General features: G+C 53.1%; 2 protein-coding genes across 3 annotated transcripts in view; both read left to right on the plus strand.

Moving 5' to 3' along the window:
- COMMD7 (COMM domain containing 7) overlaps positions 1-5,574 on the plus strand; it is a 45,553-nt gene extending 39,979 nt beyond the window's left edge. Inside the window, exon 10 of the transcript XR_012625533.1 lies at positions 5,564-5,574. The gene's annotated coding sequence lies outside the window, so the exon portion shown is untranslated. The remainder of the gene's footprint in view (positions 1-5,563) is intronic.
- The window catches only part of NOL4L (nucleolar protein 4 like), a 64,091-nt gene that overhangs the window by 12,825 nt on the left and 32,992 nt on the right, over positions 1-18,274 (plus strand). Inside the window, exons 1-4 of one of the 2 annotated variants that reach the window (XM_074843172.1) lie at positions 2,185-2,329; positions 4,799-4,954; positions 8,618-8,729; positions 13,159-13,268. In XM_074843172.1, the coding sequence (XP_074699273.1) occupies positions 4,883-4,954; positions 8,618-8,729; positions 13,159-13,268 (294 nt within the window). In that variant the 5' untranslated portion in view covers positions 2,185-2,329; positions 4,799-4,882. Of the gene's footprint in view, positions 1-2,184; positions 2,330-4,798; positions 4,955-8,617; positions 8,730-13,158; positions 13,269-18,274 lie in introns of those variants that run through there. The other variant, XM_074843171.1, reaches the window with a different exon arrangement.

The following is an 18,274-nucleotide window of genomic DNA, read 5'->3' on the forward strand; positions in this document are numbered from 1 at the left end:
ACCCTGCACTGGGGTGGGGGGAGATGCTGTGGTTGGGTGATACGTGTGGGCAGTGCGAGAAGAGACGCGGGCAGAGGGTCTGCTCCCCGGGCAGAGAGCAGAGCGCAGCCATTATCAGGCAGGGCTCTGCCGGCAGGAAGCGGCTTTTGACTCACAGGAAGCTGAATTTGGCTGGTATCAGCCCTCGCGCCAAGGCCGGGGCAGCGTTTTATCTGCCGCTGAAGGCAGCAGATGGGGAACCAGTCGGTGCTCCCTCCCATCCCGTTCCTGCTCCAGCACCCCGTTCCCGACGCCCTCCAGCGTGCCCCCCTCCGAAAAGGGATGCTTCCCCGTGGAGTGGCGAAGCGGGGGCAGCGCCCCACACCCCAGGGCTGCTGCCAGCCCCTCCGGAGGAGGCAGAGCTCGCCCCTGCCCGCCGGTGCTGGTGCTGAGCCAGGACCCCCCAGACCGTGGAGCCCAGGCTGGGCAGGGTCCCCCAGCAGTGCCCCCACCCCAGTGGCTCTGAAGAGGAGCTGGGAGGACTCAGGCGGGGGAGAGCTGGCTCCCTGGCTGGCAGATTGGCCGAAATCCTCCCAAATGGCGAGTCCGAGGTGGGGAAGGGCTGGCAGGGAACAGGGAGCCCTTTGCGCGGCGCCCGCTGTTCATCCCTTGGCCTCTCCGCCGAGCTGCCCCGGGCTGGGAGTCTGGTTTCGCCCGGGGCCGTGGCAGCTCCCCGGGGCTCGGGGTGGAGGTCACCGCGGGGCAGCGCCGAGGGGATCGGGTGGCAGCTGCCGGCCTCCAACCTGCTGCCCCCGCGCAAAACAAAAACCCCCGTTTGCTGGTCAGGGCCGCGGCTCCGCTGTCAGGCCCTCCCGCCATGGCGGTTTTCCCGCACAGGCCGGGCAGCCGGGGAACGGCAGCGGGGCCTGCGGAGCCCCGGCCGGGGGAGCCGGCGCTGAGGGGAGGCCGCGGCCGTGCGGGGAGGCGGCTGTGCGGCCGGGTGGGTGTGGGGGAGCCATGGCAGCGCTGCCGGGGGGGCGCGGAGAGCGGCAGGCAGCGGGCAGGGTGGCTGGGGCCCGCCCCGGGGCTCGGCGGGCGGCCGGACCCCGGTGCCCGCGGCCAAGGGCCGGGTGTGTCGGGGCCCTGCCCGCAGCCTGAGGGCCCGGCCCTGGCGCGGGGCGGGGGGAGGGGGGGCCCTGCCCGGAGCCGCTCGGTGCCGGTCGGGCGTGAGGAGGCGGCGGCGGGCCCGGCCCGGCCCGGCCCGGGGGGAGCGGATTAGCGCCGGCAGCGCGCGGCCCCGCCGGTTGCCATGGTTACCCCGCTACCTGCCGCCGGGCCTCAGCCCGGGCCGGGCCGCCCGCCCCTCCCCGCCCGCCTCGCCGCCCTCCCCGCCGCCGCGGCAGATGTCCCCGCCGGCCGCGCCCCGCTCCGTCCCCTCCGGCCGAGCCGGGCCGCCCCCGCGCTGAGGGCCGGGGGGGGAAGGCGGAGGGCCCGGCCCCGGGCAGCGGCGGGCAGGGCGGTGCGGGCAGGCCGCGGGGGTCGGGCGGGAGGGCGGGCAGGGCGAGGGCGGCTGCCGAGAACAAAGATGCCGGGGCAGGGCGAGCGCTTGCCAGCGCCATGGCCGGTCCCCAGGCGTGTGGCAGCGCTGCCCGGGACATCTTCCCCGCCTTGAAATGGCGGTCGCCTCCCCGTTGCTCTTTGCCGGTCGCTGGCGGCGGGGCCGTGAGGCCACCCCGGCCCAAAGCAGCCGGTCCCCGGCGCGGCGCCGGGCTATAGATAGAGCCCGGTGGGCCGAGAGCGGGAGGCGGTTGGGGTGAGCGGGAAGTGGGGGAGCCGAGGACGGCCAAGGTCGTCGAGCTGGAGCAGGGGCAGCGGAGGAGGTGCGGGAGGGACGGAGGCGCCAGGCTGGAGGCTGCGGAGGGCGGCGGGACGAGGGGCTGCCGGGGCCCAGGAGGAGGAGGCGAGCGAAGAAATGTGGGGCTGGAGGAGATGGGGAAAACAAAGGGCACTGGGGAGGAAAGAGACCTGCTGGGAGGCCTGGAGGCGAGAGGGGAGAGAGCGGTGGTGACGGCTGGGAAGGTGGGGAGGAGGCGGGAGAAAGGGGGGTGAGACCTGTGGGGTACGCGGGGACAGAAAGGGAGGAGAGACTGGGAACGGGGAGAGATAAACTGGTGCTGGGCAAATGTAGGGAAAAGGAGGATTCCTGTGAGGTGGCAAAGGGACTTCCTCTCCTCGGCACCTGAGATGCCGCCCTGCTTCCAGGCGCTTCTGTCAAGGCTGAGCTTTGCTGCTGAAATCTGCTCATTTTGAGGGCAGGTGACTTCTGATAAAGCCCCAACAGCAGGAAGAGGTAAAAGCATCCCTTATTTCCATCCTTCTTCCCAAGTGATTTGTATTGCTGTTTAAACCAAAGGGTTTTTAAGCCGTTCTGAGATATTATGGGCTCTGACTCATGCCTTGAATTCTCGTGAGCAATACTGGGTGTGCGAGGAGGAACCGGAGGGGCGTGGGCCCCTCTGAGAGGTAGACTAGAGCACGTCTGTCCTCTTAAATCCTAGGTCAACCTTTGGTGATATCGCCAGAGATAAACCTCTGGAATTCTAGAAGCACTGACTTGATACAGCTTCTTATATCCAGTGGCTTTGATACCACTTGCATCTCACCTGCTTCCCAGAGCTAAATAATCATCACGGGGAGAGGAGTCACAAGGCTGACGAGGGGATGGAGAGACGTGAAGAGCCCGGGGAGGGTCGCTGCAGGGAATGGGATGTCAAAGAAGCAGGTCTGGTATCTGGCAGCCAGCTGGGGTGGAGAGGAAGGCAGCACTGGATGAGCAGAGAGGCTGTAGCGATGCCCAGACCCCGAGGTTACCTTAACTGCAGTCGTTCTGAAACTGAGGAGGGAATAGGGGACTGCTGGCCACGCAGGGAGGAGGATATTAGCTGCTTGGGATGGCCCTGGAAATAGTGATTTGCATAGAGGGTTGGTTACAACCTTGAATTTGAGGGCTCTGCTTGTTGCATCTGACTGCGCGTTTCTCCTGATGCATTTTCCTTTGTCCTGTTTCTGTAATTATCCTCATTTCAACCCTGCTCGGAGGATTATTGGTCAGTAGGAAGCCTCCTAATGCCCGCTCCTCCTTGGCAGGGGAATACCCATGCCCTCGATTAAAGTGAAACTCTCTGAATGGTGACAGAAGAAATTAGATCTATATTCCTCAAAGACACTCCCTCGGGCGAAGTTTCCCGACCCCCACCACGGCAGCACTGCCACCCTGCCCCTTGTGTTCGTTCTCAATATTCTCTTTGTTACAGCCACCTTTATGTACGGCTCGGGGCTCCCCGGGGAAGGTGGTTTGTGTTGGGAAATCCTCGTGCCCGGGTGGACACACCGACCCGTCCCTCTGCAGCCCGTGCCTGGCACAGACGGTCTCTGTTCCGAAACTGGGCTGAGGAGCCAACTTTAATAGGCAGCGCTTTACAGGGGAAGACTGCTTCCCCGAGACGTCGGGTAGTCTTTAGCAGGAGGCGGTCCCTCTAAATGATTGATTTTTGAGAGTCCCTTGACTGGTGGCTTAAGAACAGCATTTATTCAATCTATAGACCATATAAGATACCCAGAGCCCAACCAGCAGTACAACAACAACAAAAAGGTTAGGGGATTGGGTGTTCCTTTTGCCTGCAGACGTCTGCCAGCCTCTGCCGCCCTCACAGATGGGCGAATGCACGCGAAAAAGAGAGTTTGCAGGTCATTTAGATGGGCAGGTTGCTGCTCAGTAGCCGGGTGTGCACCAGCTGGGCGGCATCCATGCGTACCTCGTTGGAAAGCAGACCTCAAAGGGATGTGGGGTGTATGTATATGTATATATAATATATATTTTTTTTGTATACATACATCAGTCTATGCAACAATGGCATTTTTTCAAGGAGCAAGTTCAGCGACCTCCTGGAGCCTGGCCCTTTTTCGGTACCCACGGCCATTACAGTAGCCACCGACTGCCTTGCATTAGCCATCCCCGCTCTGGTGCTTTGTGCTGGAGTGCCGTTAGCAGCTGCCGGTACCGAGGCTGCCTCCCCTTCCCGCGGCACACCCTGCCAGTGTGAGCTGACACCGTTGGTGCCAGTCAGCTCGGAGGAGCCCCGCTCCCCACACTTCCCACTCCCACCAGTCTGTCACCACTGCCGTGTGGCAGAATTACTGCCTCCTGCTCTCCAGCACACCCGAGCACACAAAGAGCTGTGCTGCTGCTGCCAGCGCTCAGCTGCTCTGCGTATGCGGGAGAGGGAGGGTGCCTTGGAAAGGTCAGTGCAGGGAAGGAGGGCGATTCTGTCTCCTTCCTTTAGGGGCCGTATCCTGGCATCGCAGTGAAACCTCGTCCTGCCAGCTGATCCGTGTCCGTGGGGACTGCAGCCGGCACGGGTGCCCCACATCGGAGGGCTCCCCAGGACGGTTTAGTACCATGTGCAGGTCCAAAGAGCTTCCCCTGCCCGTTCCCCGCTGAGCAAAATCATCCCAAATTATGAAAATTTAATTTCTTGATTGGTTGTGACTCCACTCTGGACTCTTCCCTTGTTTTTGTTCCTGGCCCAATTTCACTGGCAGCTTTAGCAGCACAACAGCAGCAGCCGCCACTGCCCTGGCTACAGCAGGATCCTCCCTGGAGCACTGTTTAATTTATCCCCCACATCCCCCACGCCCAAGGCAGCCCCGGGCTGGAGCACCACGACTCTGCCCCCTCCAACTGCACTAGCCCCGGGCCGATCTCGTCACCCCTGTCACCCATCCCTGACACTAACTCAACTTGCTTGCACTGTTGTAGGGGGCAGATGGACTGTCGGAGCCTGAGGGCATCTCTCTGAAACGCGTGGCTGTGGTGGAAGATTTCTTTGACATCATATACTCGATGCATGTGGAGAGCTCGTCGGAGCCGGGCAAAGCACCCAAACATGCCGGGCAGAAGAAAACCTACCGAGCGGTGAGAGTCCCCCTCCGCGTGCCCTGGGCAGCGAGGGGATGGGAGCGAAGGGGCAGAGGGGCCGTGGGAGCGGGCATCCCGCGGGGACGGGGACGAGGGGTAGGTGGAAGCAGAGCTGCTGGCGGGAGGCAGAGGCGAAGGAGAGTCCTGTTTGCCTGTGCGGGGAGGCGTGAGAAAGGAGCCGTTTCAAAGCAGAGCAGCTGTGCTCGGGAGATGGGAAACAGGGCTGCAGCGGGAGCACAACGGTATGGCTGCTTGGAGAGGAGAGACCCAGTGAATCACACAAAGACAACTGTACATGTCTGGGGGGAAAAAAAAGGGAAAAAAGAGAAATGCTCAGTATTACTGATGGGCAAGGGGATGTTTGCCCAGGCCCCTGCACACTCTGCACTCTGCCATCTGCCTCCCCGTCTCCCTCGGCCAGAGGAAAATGTCTCACGTGGGCCTTGAAGGGCAGGAGCAGGCAGAAGGGGGACTGGGGCCCGGCCGGAGCCTGGCCAGGGGGATGCTCTCAGCAGCCCGTGGCTGGGCTTCCTGCGTTACAAAATGGAGGCAGGCACTGAGTTCAGTCTCGTCAGGTGCTCCATGGATGCTGAGAACCAGCTCTAGCCATCCTGAAACCACTCTAGTTAGGTCAGGAATAATTTAGCTTGAAGTGTGCTTCTCCAGGGAGCTTGCTGTTTCTCCTGACTCTGCACAGCCCTTCGATGCAAACATTTGGGCTCTCCTTTTACAAGAAGAGCTGAATTTACTGTCTAAAACCAAGCTACTCCCTTGAATCCCACAACCTTAAGGACCAGGTCGCTTAGAGACAGAAGCCGGCAGCTCATGTCTCTGGTGTATACATCATCTTGGGGAGGTCTGTGCAGGCTGCCCTGGTCTCTGCGATGATGCCTGAGATTATGCAGGGCTCGCTGTGCTGCCAGAGCCGGCTCAGGGGTGGAGCCTGTCCTGCCTGTCCTGCCTGCGTATGTCCTTGGGTCCATCCACGCTGCTCGTGCTGGCGGTGCCGGAGGGGCCCTGCAGCCCCGTGGGGGGAGCCCCCTGGGCGCTGGACGCAGAGCTGGGGGCATCGCTCCGTACCCTGTGCGCTCCACGCCAGCCCCCGCGGCAGAGCGCAGGGCCGGGGACCGGGGCACACGCTGACCCTCCCCGGCCGGGGACGGGTGACCTCTTTCTAGTCCGGGGAGGGGGCAGCCCCACCAGCACGACCACAATTCAAAAACTTTCCGCTCATTTCCCCAGCAGACCACTCTGACCCTCCCCTAATTCCTTCAATTCAGCTCTCTGGAGGACTAATCTGTGCCCTGCACAGCCTCGGGGGAGCAGGCTGGATCCGTCTGTTTTCCCAGGCCTGCTCGCAGCAGTCAGAGCTTGACGCTCCACCCCGCCATCTCCCTCTTGAGCTGAGATCATCACATCAGCAGCCTGTATCCCCTCCTGACCTGGCAGGACGCTGCTGCCTGGGCTGGCTGCCCTCGCTCCTGCCCTGTCTCCCCCCAGTGCCTTTGCAGCCAGGTTTGGAAGGTGAAACGCTGCATCGCGTACCCCGTGCTGCAGCTCGGGGCACAAAGGGACGCTGCTGGGGGGGCAGCTCGGGAGGCTTTGGTGTCCCCTGACATCCCTCTCCCTCTCCCCACCGTTTCTGATTAGAGGCACTGGAGAGTTTGCCCTTGTCCATGACCTCCGGAGGGAGGCAATCAGAAAGGGAGTTTGGATGGGAGATAACTCATCAGGGAAGCTGTCTGCTCTGCAGAGCATCAAATCAGCTGAGAAGTAACAACTGTATCACTAAAATTAGCTGAACGTTTGCAGCAGAGACTGTGGGCTTTCTGGAGCAAAAGCAGCAGGGAAGCTGGGGCTCAGCCCCGCGGGCAGCCGAAGGGCAGCGCCTTGCCTGCGCCACAAAACCGCGTTTGCCAGCAGCAATTTTCAGGCCCCTAATTTCGGGGTTTCTGTGGGAGTCCCTAGTGCCTGTGCACTGGTAAACATCGCCCAGAGGCAGGGGCTGAGCCCGGCCTCTGCTCAGGCACAGCAGAGCTCGGTGGGGCTGTGAAAGGAGAATCCCATGAGGACCAGGCGCTGCATCCTCCATTTGAGCGGCTGGGACAAGGTCCCTGCCTGAACTTTCCACCCATCTGGCATCAGCCTGTGTAAAACCTCGGGCTCTGCTGCCGCTCAGTGGAGACCAAAGTCTTTCCCTCCCGCCGCAACGTCGGGTCACGGGGCTGCTTCAGCCATGAGCGAGCAAACCCTCTGCCCTCTGCCCCATCGCACTGCTGCTGGAGCGTTGTTTTATCCAGGCTTAAGTATCACCCCTTCCTGTCGAGTAGAAAATGATTGGAATTCAGGTATTTTTAATTTTTGTTAACAAAATAAGGCGGGAGGGTGATACCCGCTGGCCAGAGGAGAGGGATTGGGACGTCCTGGGCTGCCCTCCTGGCTTGGCCCCCGTCGCCAGCCGTCGCTGGCGAGGTGTCTGGTTGCAGCCCTGCTTCCCGTTCTGAGCCCCACTTCTGCCGGGCTCGCAGCCCTGAGGACTGGCACAAACAATCGAATTTCTGTCTGCTTTATGACCCCACTTGTAAGTGCTGTGACCCCTGCTGGGGTCACGGCCCCTGGTTTGGGAACCGCCGTGCTAGGACAAGTCACTTAGACCAAACAGGATGGGTGATTAACCATAGGAACCAACCCCGAAGTAAGAGGTGGGCTCTCCACCTCTTAATGCCTCCAATTAAGACCAGATGTCTTCCTGGAAGATGTTTTAGGCAAACCACGGGCTACTGGGCTGCAGGAGAACCTGGGTGAAGTTCCCTGACTTGGGCTATGCAGAAGGTCAGACTCCCTGGTTTGATGGTCTCTTATGGCCTTAAAGAAACCTACATTAAAATTGCCTCATTCCTCCTCCAAGTAACCTAGTCTTGATCTTTAGAAATACTGTAAAATTGCTGCTGGCAGGGATTAATTGGAATAATAGGACTCTGTGATAGCCAGGCACCTTCCGTGGGTGCTTAGTTCTGGATTCAAGCATTCAAGTTTTGAATATTCATCCTCAGGTTTTCCTCAGCTGTAAAACACAAATATCCCACAAAGGTTCAGGAGACTTAATTCATTACTGTTTGTAAAAATGTTTTCAATTCCCTGGATAAAATATGTCACAGAAGTGCGAAGTATTATTAACTATTATTGATTGTCATTGTGGGAAAAAGTGACCTGCCCTTACAAGAGATTAATGGATTCTTCAGGTTACTGGTGTGATGGTAATTAACAATGCAAACAGAGCTGACGAGAGTTGACTTTCTCATTTGATTCTTACACGTTCGTAGCGTCACTCTTCCCAGACTCCAAGGGGGAACGGAAAGGAGTTTCTGGGAGGGAGTGGCTACGCAGGGAGGCCGAAGCTCTGTTCATTTGTGCCTCAGTGCCTCTCTGACACACCAGTTACACTCCCAAAATGTTCCTCCATCAACAGTTGCTCCAGAGGGAATGGGGGATCCCAGGGCCTGACTGTTGGGAACGGGACGTTGCTGCGAGTCGTTGATGTTGGTGGCTGGGCTGAGCAGCGAGCTGGGAGGATGGTGGTGGCCTCCCGTGCCCTCCACCCGCCTCTCCGTTAGCCATCCTCCCTCCCCAGGACATACAGCCCTCTCGTTGTTTCCCCAGATTGCAGAGACCTATGCTTTTCTCCCGAGAGAAGCCGTGACCAGGTTCCTGATGAGCTGCACCGAGTGCCAGAAGAGGATGCATTTCAACTCCAACGGACTGGAGCCCAAAGGTAAAGGCAGATGAATGCTGCCAGCAGAGCTGACGCAGCATTTCGTCCCAGCGCAGCAGCACTGATAGCTGTCAGGATACTGCCCTGTCGATGAGCTACTTCTTAACCTAATGGTTTTCCTAACCTGTGTTATTTTTCATGCACTTTTATAGCCAAGATGAAAGAATCGCAGAAATCTGGTTTGTCTGTCACTGATTTCAGCTTAGAGAGCAGAAGCAGTCTAGCTTGCTTTCTGAGCTTCCCCCATGCAACCTCACAAAGCTCGGGTCAAAAATATTGCAGATATATCTGCAATCCACCTGCAATCATCTGTGGGTGGAAACTTCGATTTCCGAGAAAACGTGACCTAAAGTTTTTCCTTTAAACTATTAATTTTGTAATGAAAGACACTGAATAAGTCTGAATAACTGAAATTTCTGATAAAGAAGTCATGTACAGTCATTAATAGATATGCACATCATGATCCTATTTTTGATAACAAAGTGTTTTAGTAATCAAAGTTATGTTATGCGTATGTATACAAGCAATTAGCGTGGCCATTGTGGTGGCTAGCTCATTAGGGTTCTTTTGTAAATGGAACCAATCTGCAGCTCCTAGGCCTAAAAGATATAAGCGGTGTGTAAGGTGGGACCAGGTTTTCTTCCAGAGTGAATGGTTAAAGTTGACGTTTGTGTGGGTTTTCTTCTGAATTACAAACTTGTTTTCATGATCAAGTGCAAAGCATCAAACCGACTCTGAGAGGTTTCATCCAGCAAAATGACTTATTTAAAAAAAACATGAGCAAATTGCAGCAGGTTAGAGTATTTCAAAACTATTAAGGCAAACAGGCTCGTTTGGCAGTGCTTATCAAGCGGAGGAGTAGAATTAAATGAGCAAAGGACCCAACAATACAAAATTTCTAGTATTAAATACTGATTTCCGACTATTTACTGCTAGGAGCAGAGCTATGGACAGCCCAGAGGTTCCGTTTAAGTGGATTATGTGTGCCAGCTATCCAAAGCCAGTGACTGAAATGCTTTGTACTCGTTACATTTTTTAGAAACTCTCCCAAATAATCCTGTGTGACATTTATTAGCCTAAGCTCCATTACCACAGCACTTACCGCTCCGCCGGCTGAGGGCCCGATCCCTCTTGCCAGTTAGGTCAAGAGAAGTTTTGGCCTTTGGCCTCACTGGGAGCAAACCCGACCTTTACAGTGATTGCGCCGCATCCATCACCAGTGACATTCCCAGTCACGGCTGGAGCAGCGGCTCGTGGACGGGAAGGTCGACGGGATGGGTCAGGCCCACAAGGATGTCGCCTGTAGGCTTGACCCAAACCAGGACTCTTTGCTAAAGGCCTGGCACTAAGGGAGCTGTCCTGACTGAGCTGTCCGCCCCGCAGCTCGGCATCCGCTTTCAGGAGGCAGCTGATGAAAAGGGTCATTGTTCCTTCAGGGACTCCCCTCGTGCCCACCCACCCTCCCTGCATCTCCTGAACAAACTTATAAATTAATATCAATTATCAGTTACTTTCATAAAGCTTTCCCGCTTTGCAGTTCTCTTAAATCAAACAGGAAAACAAAGGATCCCACAGGTAAAAAGTCCTGCTTCTTACCCACCAGGAAGGGAAGGAGAGAAGTGCCTTTCTGCTCTGAATAGGACCTAAATAGTGACTAAGTACCTGTGAAAATGCATAGAGGAGATTAGATAAGGTAACTTTTACTGGGGAGGAGTGTCTGATTTCACTAATACATATTCAGGAATTTATCGGGAGCAAATCACTTGAAAAAACATTGGGGTCATAGAAGAATCACCTAGGTGTACACACATACAGGCATATATAGGTAAAGTTTAACTCAGTAAGATGAAAAAATTCGAGTCGTTCCCATCTCTTCCCGCTCCTCTTGTCTATTAGACAAATCTCAACACATTTCATTTGTGATCACAAAAATCCCTAATTAAACATATCTGACATCAAACCCTGCAGGGCACCCACAGAATTCATAAAAGCAAATTGTCTTGCTCATGGGAAACTCTGAACATCAGTGGACTTCGCTGTGATCTCTTTACACTGTTATTAAATTAGGACTAATTCCAGTGGAGTTACACAAGTGTGGAATTAGGATCGAAACCATTTTACTTTAAACCATTCTGCCTGTTCCATCTGTATGTCCAACACATGGGGCATGTGATATAGATAAGTTTTTGAAAAATGAGCTAAAGGATTCCAGTAGCCCCCTCTTGTGACGTAGGATATGAGGGTTGTTCCCATGGAGTCCCCCAGGCCTTTTAAAACAAAGGTTTTCTTTCTTTTCCAGTTAGCTTAAAAAAGAAAAAAGGTTTTGGTTTCTTAGGCTCAAGCTCTTATCTCTTGCAGTTGCACAAATTCACAGTAAATTTGTGGCTGCTAATGGGATTATTCCAGATTTACATCAGGATGGTTTCAGGCAGAATCTAAGCACTGGAGACCGTCCACTTCCCTCTTCCTGCCCATGTGAGGATGCTGCTTCTGCTGAGCCTCATTCATTTCTGCAGCACTGAACTGTTCAGTGGGGGGTGGCAGGAGAGCAATGCATCATCCTCAGAGGTCTGAGGGACTCACCTCGTCCATGCCTGGGCTTCCAGGAAAGAGCAGCTCTTTTGTTAGCGAATGTTTTCCTAAACTCTTCTTAAAGACTCAAATACTGATGACCCCCACCAGCCTGGGTAGGTGGCAGATTTTGTTCCTGGGAGCCCTTTCCCCTCTGACCAGTGCGAGAAGCTCCCCTCGCACTGGGATTTTAGCATCTTTTCATCACAAAGTAACATCCTTGCGCAGTAGAATAATGGGTTATTTTGAGTGCTTGTTATACAGAGACGTAGAATTGCTCTTAATTAATCTGTAGGTCGAAGCATGACAGAGACCACTGACATGCAGCCGTGAGAAGAGAAGGGAGGGATTAGTTCACAAGGTTCCTAAAAGCTTTGCACCTTCACATGTGAGCGAGCTGCTGAGCTCTGATGGCCTGAGGAGCTCTGGCCGCCCTTCCCCGCACCCGCAGGCAGGGATGCTTCAGCTGCCGGGGGAGGGATTAGATGGGCCTGGAGAAGAAGCGTCGTATTTCCTGTTGGTGTCTGGACAGATTTGCAAAAACCTGTGTGGTGTTTAAGTCAGTTACAGACAGTTTTTGGGTTGGGTCATTTCTTAATCAGACATGATAGATGTGGTATTTCCAGAGGTGTGAAGCGTCTTCAGGTCTGCTGAGTTTCACTGGGATTTTTTTGATATTCAGCATTTCTGAAAAGCAGGGCTATTATGTTTGGGTTGATGGGTTTTCTAAGGTGCTGTAAAACATTTTGTGAAGGCTCTTTTTCAAGGGGCTGTGTCAGAGGTGCCTGTGAAACCAGTGACCCCAGAAAATGCAAGCCAGCCAGGGAGATTCAGAGACAGGAAAGGAAACCTCCCCCCATCCATTCACCTTCAGCTCCTGGAAATCCTTCTTCCCTGTCCATTGTTGCTTAAGCTCCCTTTCCAGTGGACACCACAGGTCCCTTCAGAGTGTGCTGGAAGGCTGGATTAGTTCTCCACACTTGCATCTGCCTGTACTGAGGGCAAAGAAATCTTCCTTTTAGCCAGCAGCCATCCCTGTGGGAAATGGCAACGTTCCTCTCGAACAAACCCGTTGCACGAGCCTGTAAGTTCAGTGTTAGAACAGGTAATTCTAGAGGCCTTTGTGTCCTGCGTGGAGAGCTCACAAGCTCCACGGTGGTGATGGCAGAGGTGACAAATCTTTGAGAATTCAGAAAAATCATTGAGAATTTGCTTTCTGGGGACTCTTCTGGTCTGGCTAGACAAAACGATCTGCAGGAGCGGTCTGAATGTAGAGTGATCTCCAGAGCTCAGCGTGATGCAGCCAGAGGAATCAACAGGAACAATTTAAATTAAAGATCTTTACAATTAAGTTTGTGTTTTAATGAGGGTGTTAAAAATAATCTTCATCACCAGATAGAGATACTTAATAAGTTGCCTTAATGTTAACTCCTACCTGAGGGAATCCCAGCAAAATTGGCAAGACTTTGCAATGCTAAAGCAAGCTGCAAATATATTCTTGTTCATCAACCTCTGCATAAATCCCATTGGCATGGAAGTGCTTCTGAGGCATCGGCAAGGCTCGGTTTCTTCCTCTGCTACATTCTAGTTTGGTAGACTGAAAAATTATGTATTATGTGTAGTCTTTTCGGCAGGTGACAGCAATGCTTTTTTTTTTTTTTTGCTAAACAACATCTGTTCTGTAATTATGTTCTTGGTGGGGTCGTGTTCTTATAGGAACCTTAGCTCAGCGGGCACCAGCTCTCGCTGAGGATTGGAAGTGCTTCTAAATACATATGTTTAATGATTATGAGAACACATCACAGGTTTGTGCTTCCACATCCCTGTATCTAAATAAAGTTTTCCCTCTGTTCTCCAGAGAGCGAACCACCTTCCTCTTTGGTTTCTGGGATCATTGACTACAACATGCCCCTCACCTCTACTTACCTGAAGCAGATGAAGCTACGGGTGATGAATTCACAGGAGCAGGTGAGTTGCGCTCCGGGCGCAGGGCGGGTTTGTGCCCGTGCTTGGCACCTGGATTTCTGGAGGATGCTTTTGGAAATGGCCGGTTTGTCCAGGCAGGTCAGGCCCAGGCTCTGAACAAGTGCAGCGAGTGTTGGTGCCTGGAAGTCGGGCGGGCAGCGTCCTCTGACCTGCTGGCTCAGAGAGAGCGAACAGGGCTGCTGGAGAGTCGTGTCAGTGGAGATGGAGCGACGCAGTTATTGCTTAGACCAGTCTGCTTGTTCTTTAGACACACAGTTCCTTTAAGAAATTGTCTTAAAAATAAATATGGCAAATAGGAATTTATTTCTTTACCTCCTCCTAATTGCCTGGGAGCTTTAGCGGACAGGCTCTGAAACCCAGGCCTTGCTCCAGTTGCTCCAGTGCTCTCCAAACTGATCAGCAGCTTGAGGAAGTTCGACCACAGCCGCTCTGCTCTCGTGTCAAAGTGGGAGAAGGCTCAGTTGTCTGTGTTAAGCCACTGGATTTTGATTTGGGAATGGATGGGGCAGGCTGCCACAGGATTATACCCAGGCTGTGCAGTTCTCTGAAGTTCTGCAGCTGCAGAATTAGCTATGGGAACCTCTGTGCACCATGGAAACAGTCTATAAAAAGAAAAGTATGTTTTACTTGCTCCCCACAATCTGCACTGGAAGCCAGTGCTGGATTTTCTTTCCAGCACACTGAAACCTGAATCTGGTCTCATACATTACTGCCAGTTGCAAGAAGTGAACGAGTTTGCATTGTGCGGTGGTGGAAAACATTGCTGATAGCTTGAGCCATGCGGTTGTGCCCAACGGATACTTTTATCTAGTGGCACCCTAAAGGGATGTTGGTGAGAGCACCCAGTGCCAGGGTGTAAAATGCCAGCTGTGGGTTTGCTGTCAGGAGCTGCAGAGATACCGAGCTCCATCGCTTCAGCAGTGAAACCTTCCTGCTGGCGGACAAAATGGCATCTGACAGGAAGCACTTCTGTGCTTCGGAGCTTTTTTCCTTTGCATATGTCAGACACTTGAGTGGGTTTAAGGTTTTGTTTGCAGTAGGTTATGTTACAGCTTTTGAAACCTGCAGGGCTGTGATGTGCCAGGTCGGGTGGTCGAACTATGGATGGCTCTGGGGGCAGCTGGACTGGGTTGGGCTGAACTGGGCTGGGCTGGGCTCAGCTGGGGACATGGAGTGGATGGACGCGGCGCTTCGTGGCATCTGATGGCTGCTTCAGGACCACTTTTGGATAAAGAGCGTCGAAAGTTGACATATTCCAACTGCCTCTGGCTTGTGCAAAGTGTTTGCTGGGGCTCGGTGCAACTCCCCGCTGAGGTTGCTGCCCCTACCACTGTCCGTGCCGCTGACAACCCGTCTGCTCCTCACCAGGGTCACGGGCTCAGCGGGCCGTGAAGGCTAACCGTGCTTTTCAGCATTTGAGGCAGTTCTTTCGAGTTAAGGTTGATGTATGCAAAAGGACAGTCCGAGAGGTTTGTCTAGTTACCATTTCTGCATTTTCCACCAATTCCTCTTGGCTCCAGAGCTCTGTTCGAGAGAAGTGTGTTACGAAGCTTTATTAAACTCCTGTACCAGTTTCTACTCATAGAAAACTGGACTTGCAGTTTGATCTTATTTCCATAATAAAAACCACCCTGGAAGCTGGCAGGCTTTAGTACTGAATCTTGAGTTTTGAAGCTGCACGCCTAGGGATGCTTGTTTTGAGAACTTTGGTTGGTCACTTCGGGATTTGAGAAGTTTATACCCTGAATGCTGGTTTAGCAGTTCGCACAGGAACTATCACTGGCAGGTTAGATACAACGTGCTGCTAACATGAATCCGCTTGAAGCTCGCTGAGATCGGAATAGAGGCGTGTGTCATGTGGGAACAAAAAAGGGACCAGCTGAGGCAACCAGCAGTTGTTGGTTTAGATCGTAAATCAAACGGCTTGATGTTATTCCCTGCCTCTAAAGTTTTTCTTTTCCTGAGCTCTCATCAGTATGTTGCAGTGCAGCTTTCTAAGCTTTTCAAGCTGTAGCAGCCAAGGGAAAAACTATTTGGAAGAAGTAAAATTTGCCATTCAGTGTGTTACTGAAACTGATTCCTGAGAGCAGAATAACAAAAGATCAGTCTTATTGCTCAGACTTCTGAAGCGTTAAAGCTTTCCACCAGATCTGGAGGTAATGACAGTCTGGAGAGGATACAGGTGGTTGGACCCGGTGGAGAAAATCCAGCGGGACTTGGGTGCCATCCGGTCCGAGATATGGGGCAGTCCCCGGCCTCCCGTGGGGAAGCAAGTGCCACGCTCCCAAGGCAGCGCTGGCTGTACCCGGGGCTGCCGACGCTGAAGTCTGTGAAGAAAATGTGTGTAATAGTATCAATACCAGGCTTTACTTCCCACCACCAAGCTTTCCCCTTCTATTTTTTTCCTTCTTCCTACTTTGCACTGGGACCAGGACAGTACCACCCTTTTTTCCTGGAGGGTCCTGGCAGTCTTTGTGGAGCGTGGGCTGTGAAACACGGGCTGCTGCTCTCCCTCCGCCCAGGGAGGGAGCTTTGGGCTTAGGGACTTGCAGCTCTTGGGGTCCCAGGTGTGTACAAACTGCAAAAGTCCTCTAAAGATGATAGAAATAATTCTGACTTTGCTACAAATGCAAAATGGGAAGAAAATACAACCTGCTTTTAAAGTTTGCACTACACATATAAACTGCGTGGGTTTTACGTGACACCGTTTACAAAACGATATTGGTTCCTCTCGAGCTCAGCTTTGCTGCCGAGCCCCCTTACTGCCCCGCACTCACTAACGTTTGATGGGGGTAATAGAGATAAATTAAGCAACGGGCTTGTGTTTGACTTGGCTTTTGCCAAAAGCAATTATTTGTGTGCAGCAGCACCAGGAGGAACTTGCTACACTTGGGGTAACAATGAATGAATTTATGCCAAAGTGGCCTTTTAACTTCATTATTCAGGAAAAAAAAAGTGCATGTAACTGTAATGTATTAGTGCTGCTGAGCACGTCAGTATTAGGGCAACAGTGTCTCCAGAAGGAAGCACAGCCAGAAGAACCTTAGAGGAAGCATTTTATCTCTGCTTAGGGACAAAAAACAGTCAGGAGAGGAGCTCTTTACATGGTTGCTCACAAAATGAAGAGTTCCTGCAGCATATATTTCAATATATTTCTTGGAGTCAGTACATTTATTCTGGCATGACGGAAAACAACTGTGACCCATGTTGCTTAAATTGGGTGCGCTAGAACATGCAGGAGCTTCAGGGGCGTGAGTCTCCCTTCACTCCCATTTTATGCCAATTCTCACATGTCTGAGAAAAATCAGGCCCCTTACCCTTTCCACAGAGCGCCAAATTAGCCACGTTTCAGGGTATCTACTGAGGCATTAAAGCATCTCTGAACTTCTGACCTTCCCAATCTAGCAGCAGAAAGGAATGAAAAGAAGATACTTGATATTTATCTATAATGATCCTTCCACCTCATTTTCAGATGCTAAATATTAGCATTTTTAAACGATTAGTTATTTTGAGTTTATTGCAGTCATTTTCCAGACAATCTTTTCTGTCTTATTCAAACTCAGCCTTGGATTTATTTTTCATGCCACACTGCTGAGCATGATTTCCACTGGTGGCTGGCGGAATATGAAGATTTTAAAAGCACAAATCCCAGCACTGAAATGCCAGGCTCACTCTCTTGCTCTGGAGATGTTGCTGCTACCTTGGCAGACACGGTCCAGGGCCGAGTAACCAGGTTCAAATGATACAGAAACATTTTCAAAGGTTGCTTCAAATGACTGCTGACAGAAGGTCATGCAATCAGTGAATGGCAGGAGCTGCTCTTGGATGGGAAATAACATGAGTGCTTTTCTTGTTGCTATGGCTTTGCTACGCTGACTTGTGTTTGAGAGGGACAGAGACTTGTCCTGCACCATCACACACTCCATCCCTCCAGTAATTTCCCTGTAAACCTGGAATGTGTGACAGTGTGTGGATGTGAAGTGGTTTTCAAAACGTGATTTCGAGCACTGCTTTCACCCAAACAGCGGGGTAATCCTGGAGGGGGGATGCGGGGGTTCAAATCCCACGGGTGCACAGGGTTCCTCTAATGCCGGTGAGGATTGAGCCTCCTCTGCAGGATTTGGGAGCTCACGGAGCCTCGTGACCAGAGGCTGGTTTGCAACGTTAAGTCCTCCTCCTTCCACTCTGCCTTCTCCCCGGTCCACACGTAATTGTGTTTGCTCACTTCAGTGTCTCAGAAGGCTCCGCTATTACCAGAACAGCTAAGATGCATCTTCCCCTGGCAGCTCGCTTGCTTCTTCTGCTTCAGATCCATCTCCAGGCGAGTCCTGGGGGTGCAGAACTGGCACAGGGGAGCCAGGGAGGGGAGCGAGCGGCTGCAGAAGAGGGCACGCTAGATTTTCATTTTCAGTCTTGAGAGTTCACTCGTGAGAATTGCAGACATCTCATTTCACTTAGTTCCGAGATGAGAACCAAATCTGGCAGAGCTGGCAGCTGCTGTGTGAGATCCGGGACCTGGATTTATCTGTTCGAGTGCTTAGGGAAGGGATCCCAAAGAAACACTCTGTGTGTTCATAGACGTGCAGAGAGGGCAGAAGCATGCAGTCAGTACTTGGAAGGAAGTGGGATGATGCGTTTGCATCACATGAGGATGATAAGGTACTTCCCAGTCCATTAAAGAGGGTGTTAAAGATCTCCAGGAATAAATAGCTCTAAATCAACTTGATGAGATAACTCTCATTCAAGAGGCCCTTCCTTGGCTTGGGAGGATCTTTGCTGCCTGATGTTAATTTTTAAGACATTTTGGAGCACTAGAGAGGTTCCCTAAATGCACCCTCACACACAGAGGAAAAGGGAATACTGGCTGTATGGAGTGAGGCGCCGTGACCGTGGCCGTTAGCGATGCAGGTCTCATCTGGGCCGTCGAGGCTTGCTTGTGGCTCCGGCAGCAAAGCCGTCCGGTGGAGCTGCAGCTTCTGCTGGCGGGA

The sequence above is a fragment of the Strix aluco genome, chromosome 17 (genome assembly GCF_031877795.1).
Source record: "Strix aluco isolate bStrAlu1 chromosome 17, bStrAlu1.hap1, whole genome shotgun sequence".
NCBI classification, from domain to species: Eukaryota; Metazoa; Chordata; class Aves; order Strigiformes; family Strigidae; genus Strix; species Strix aluco.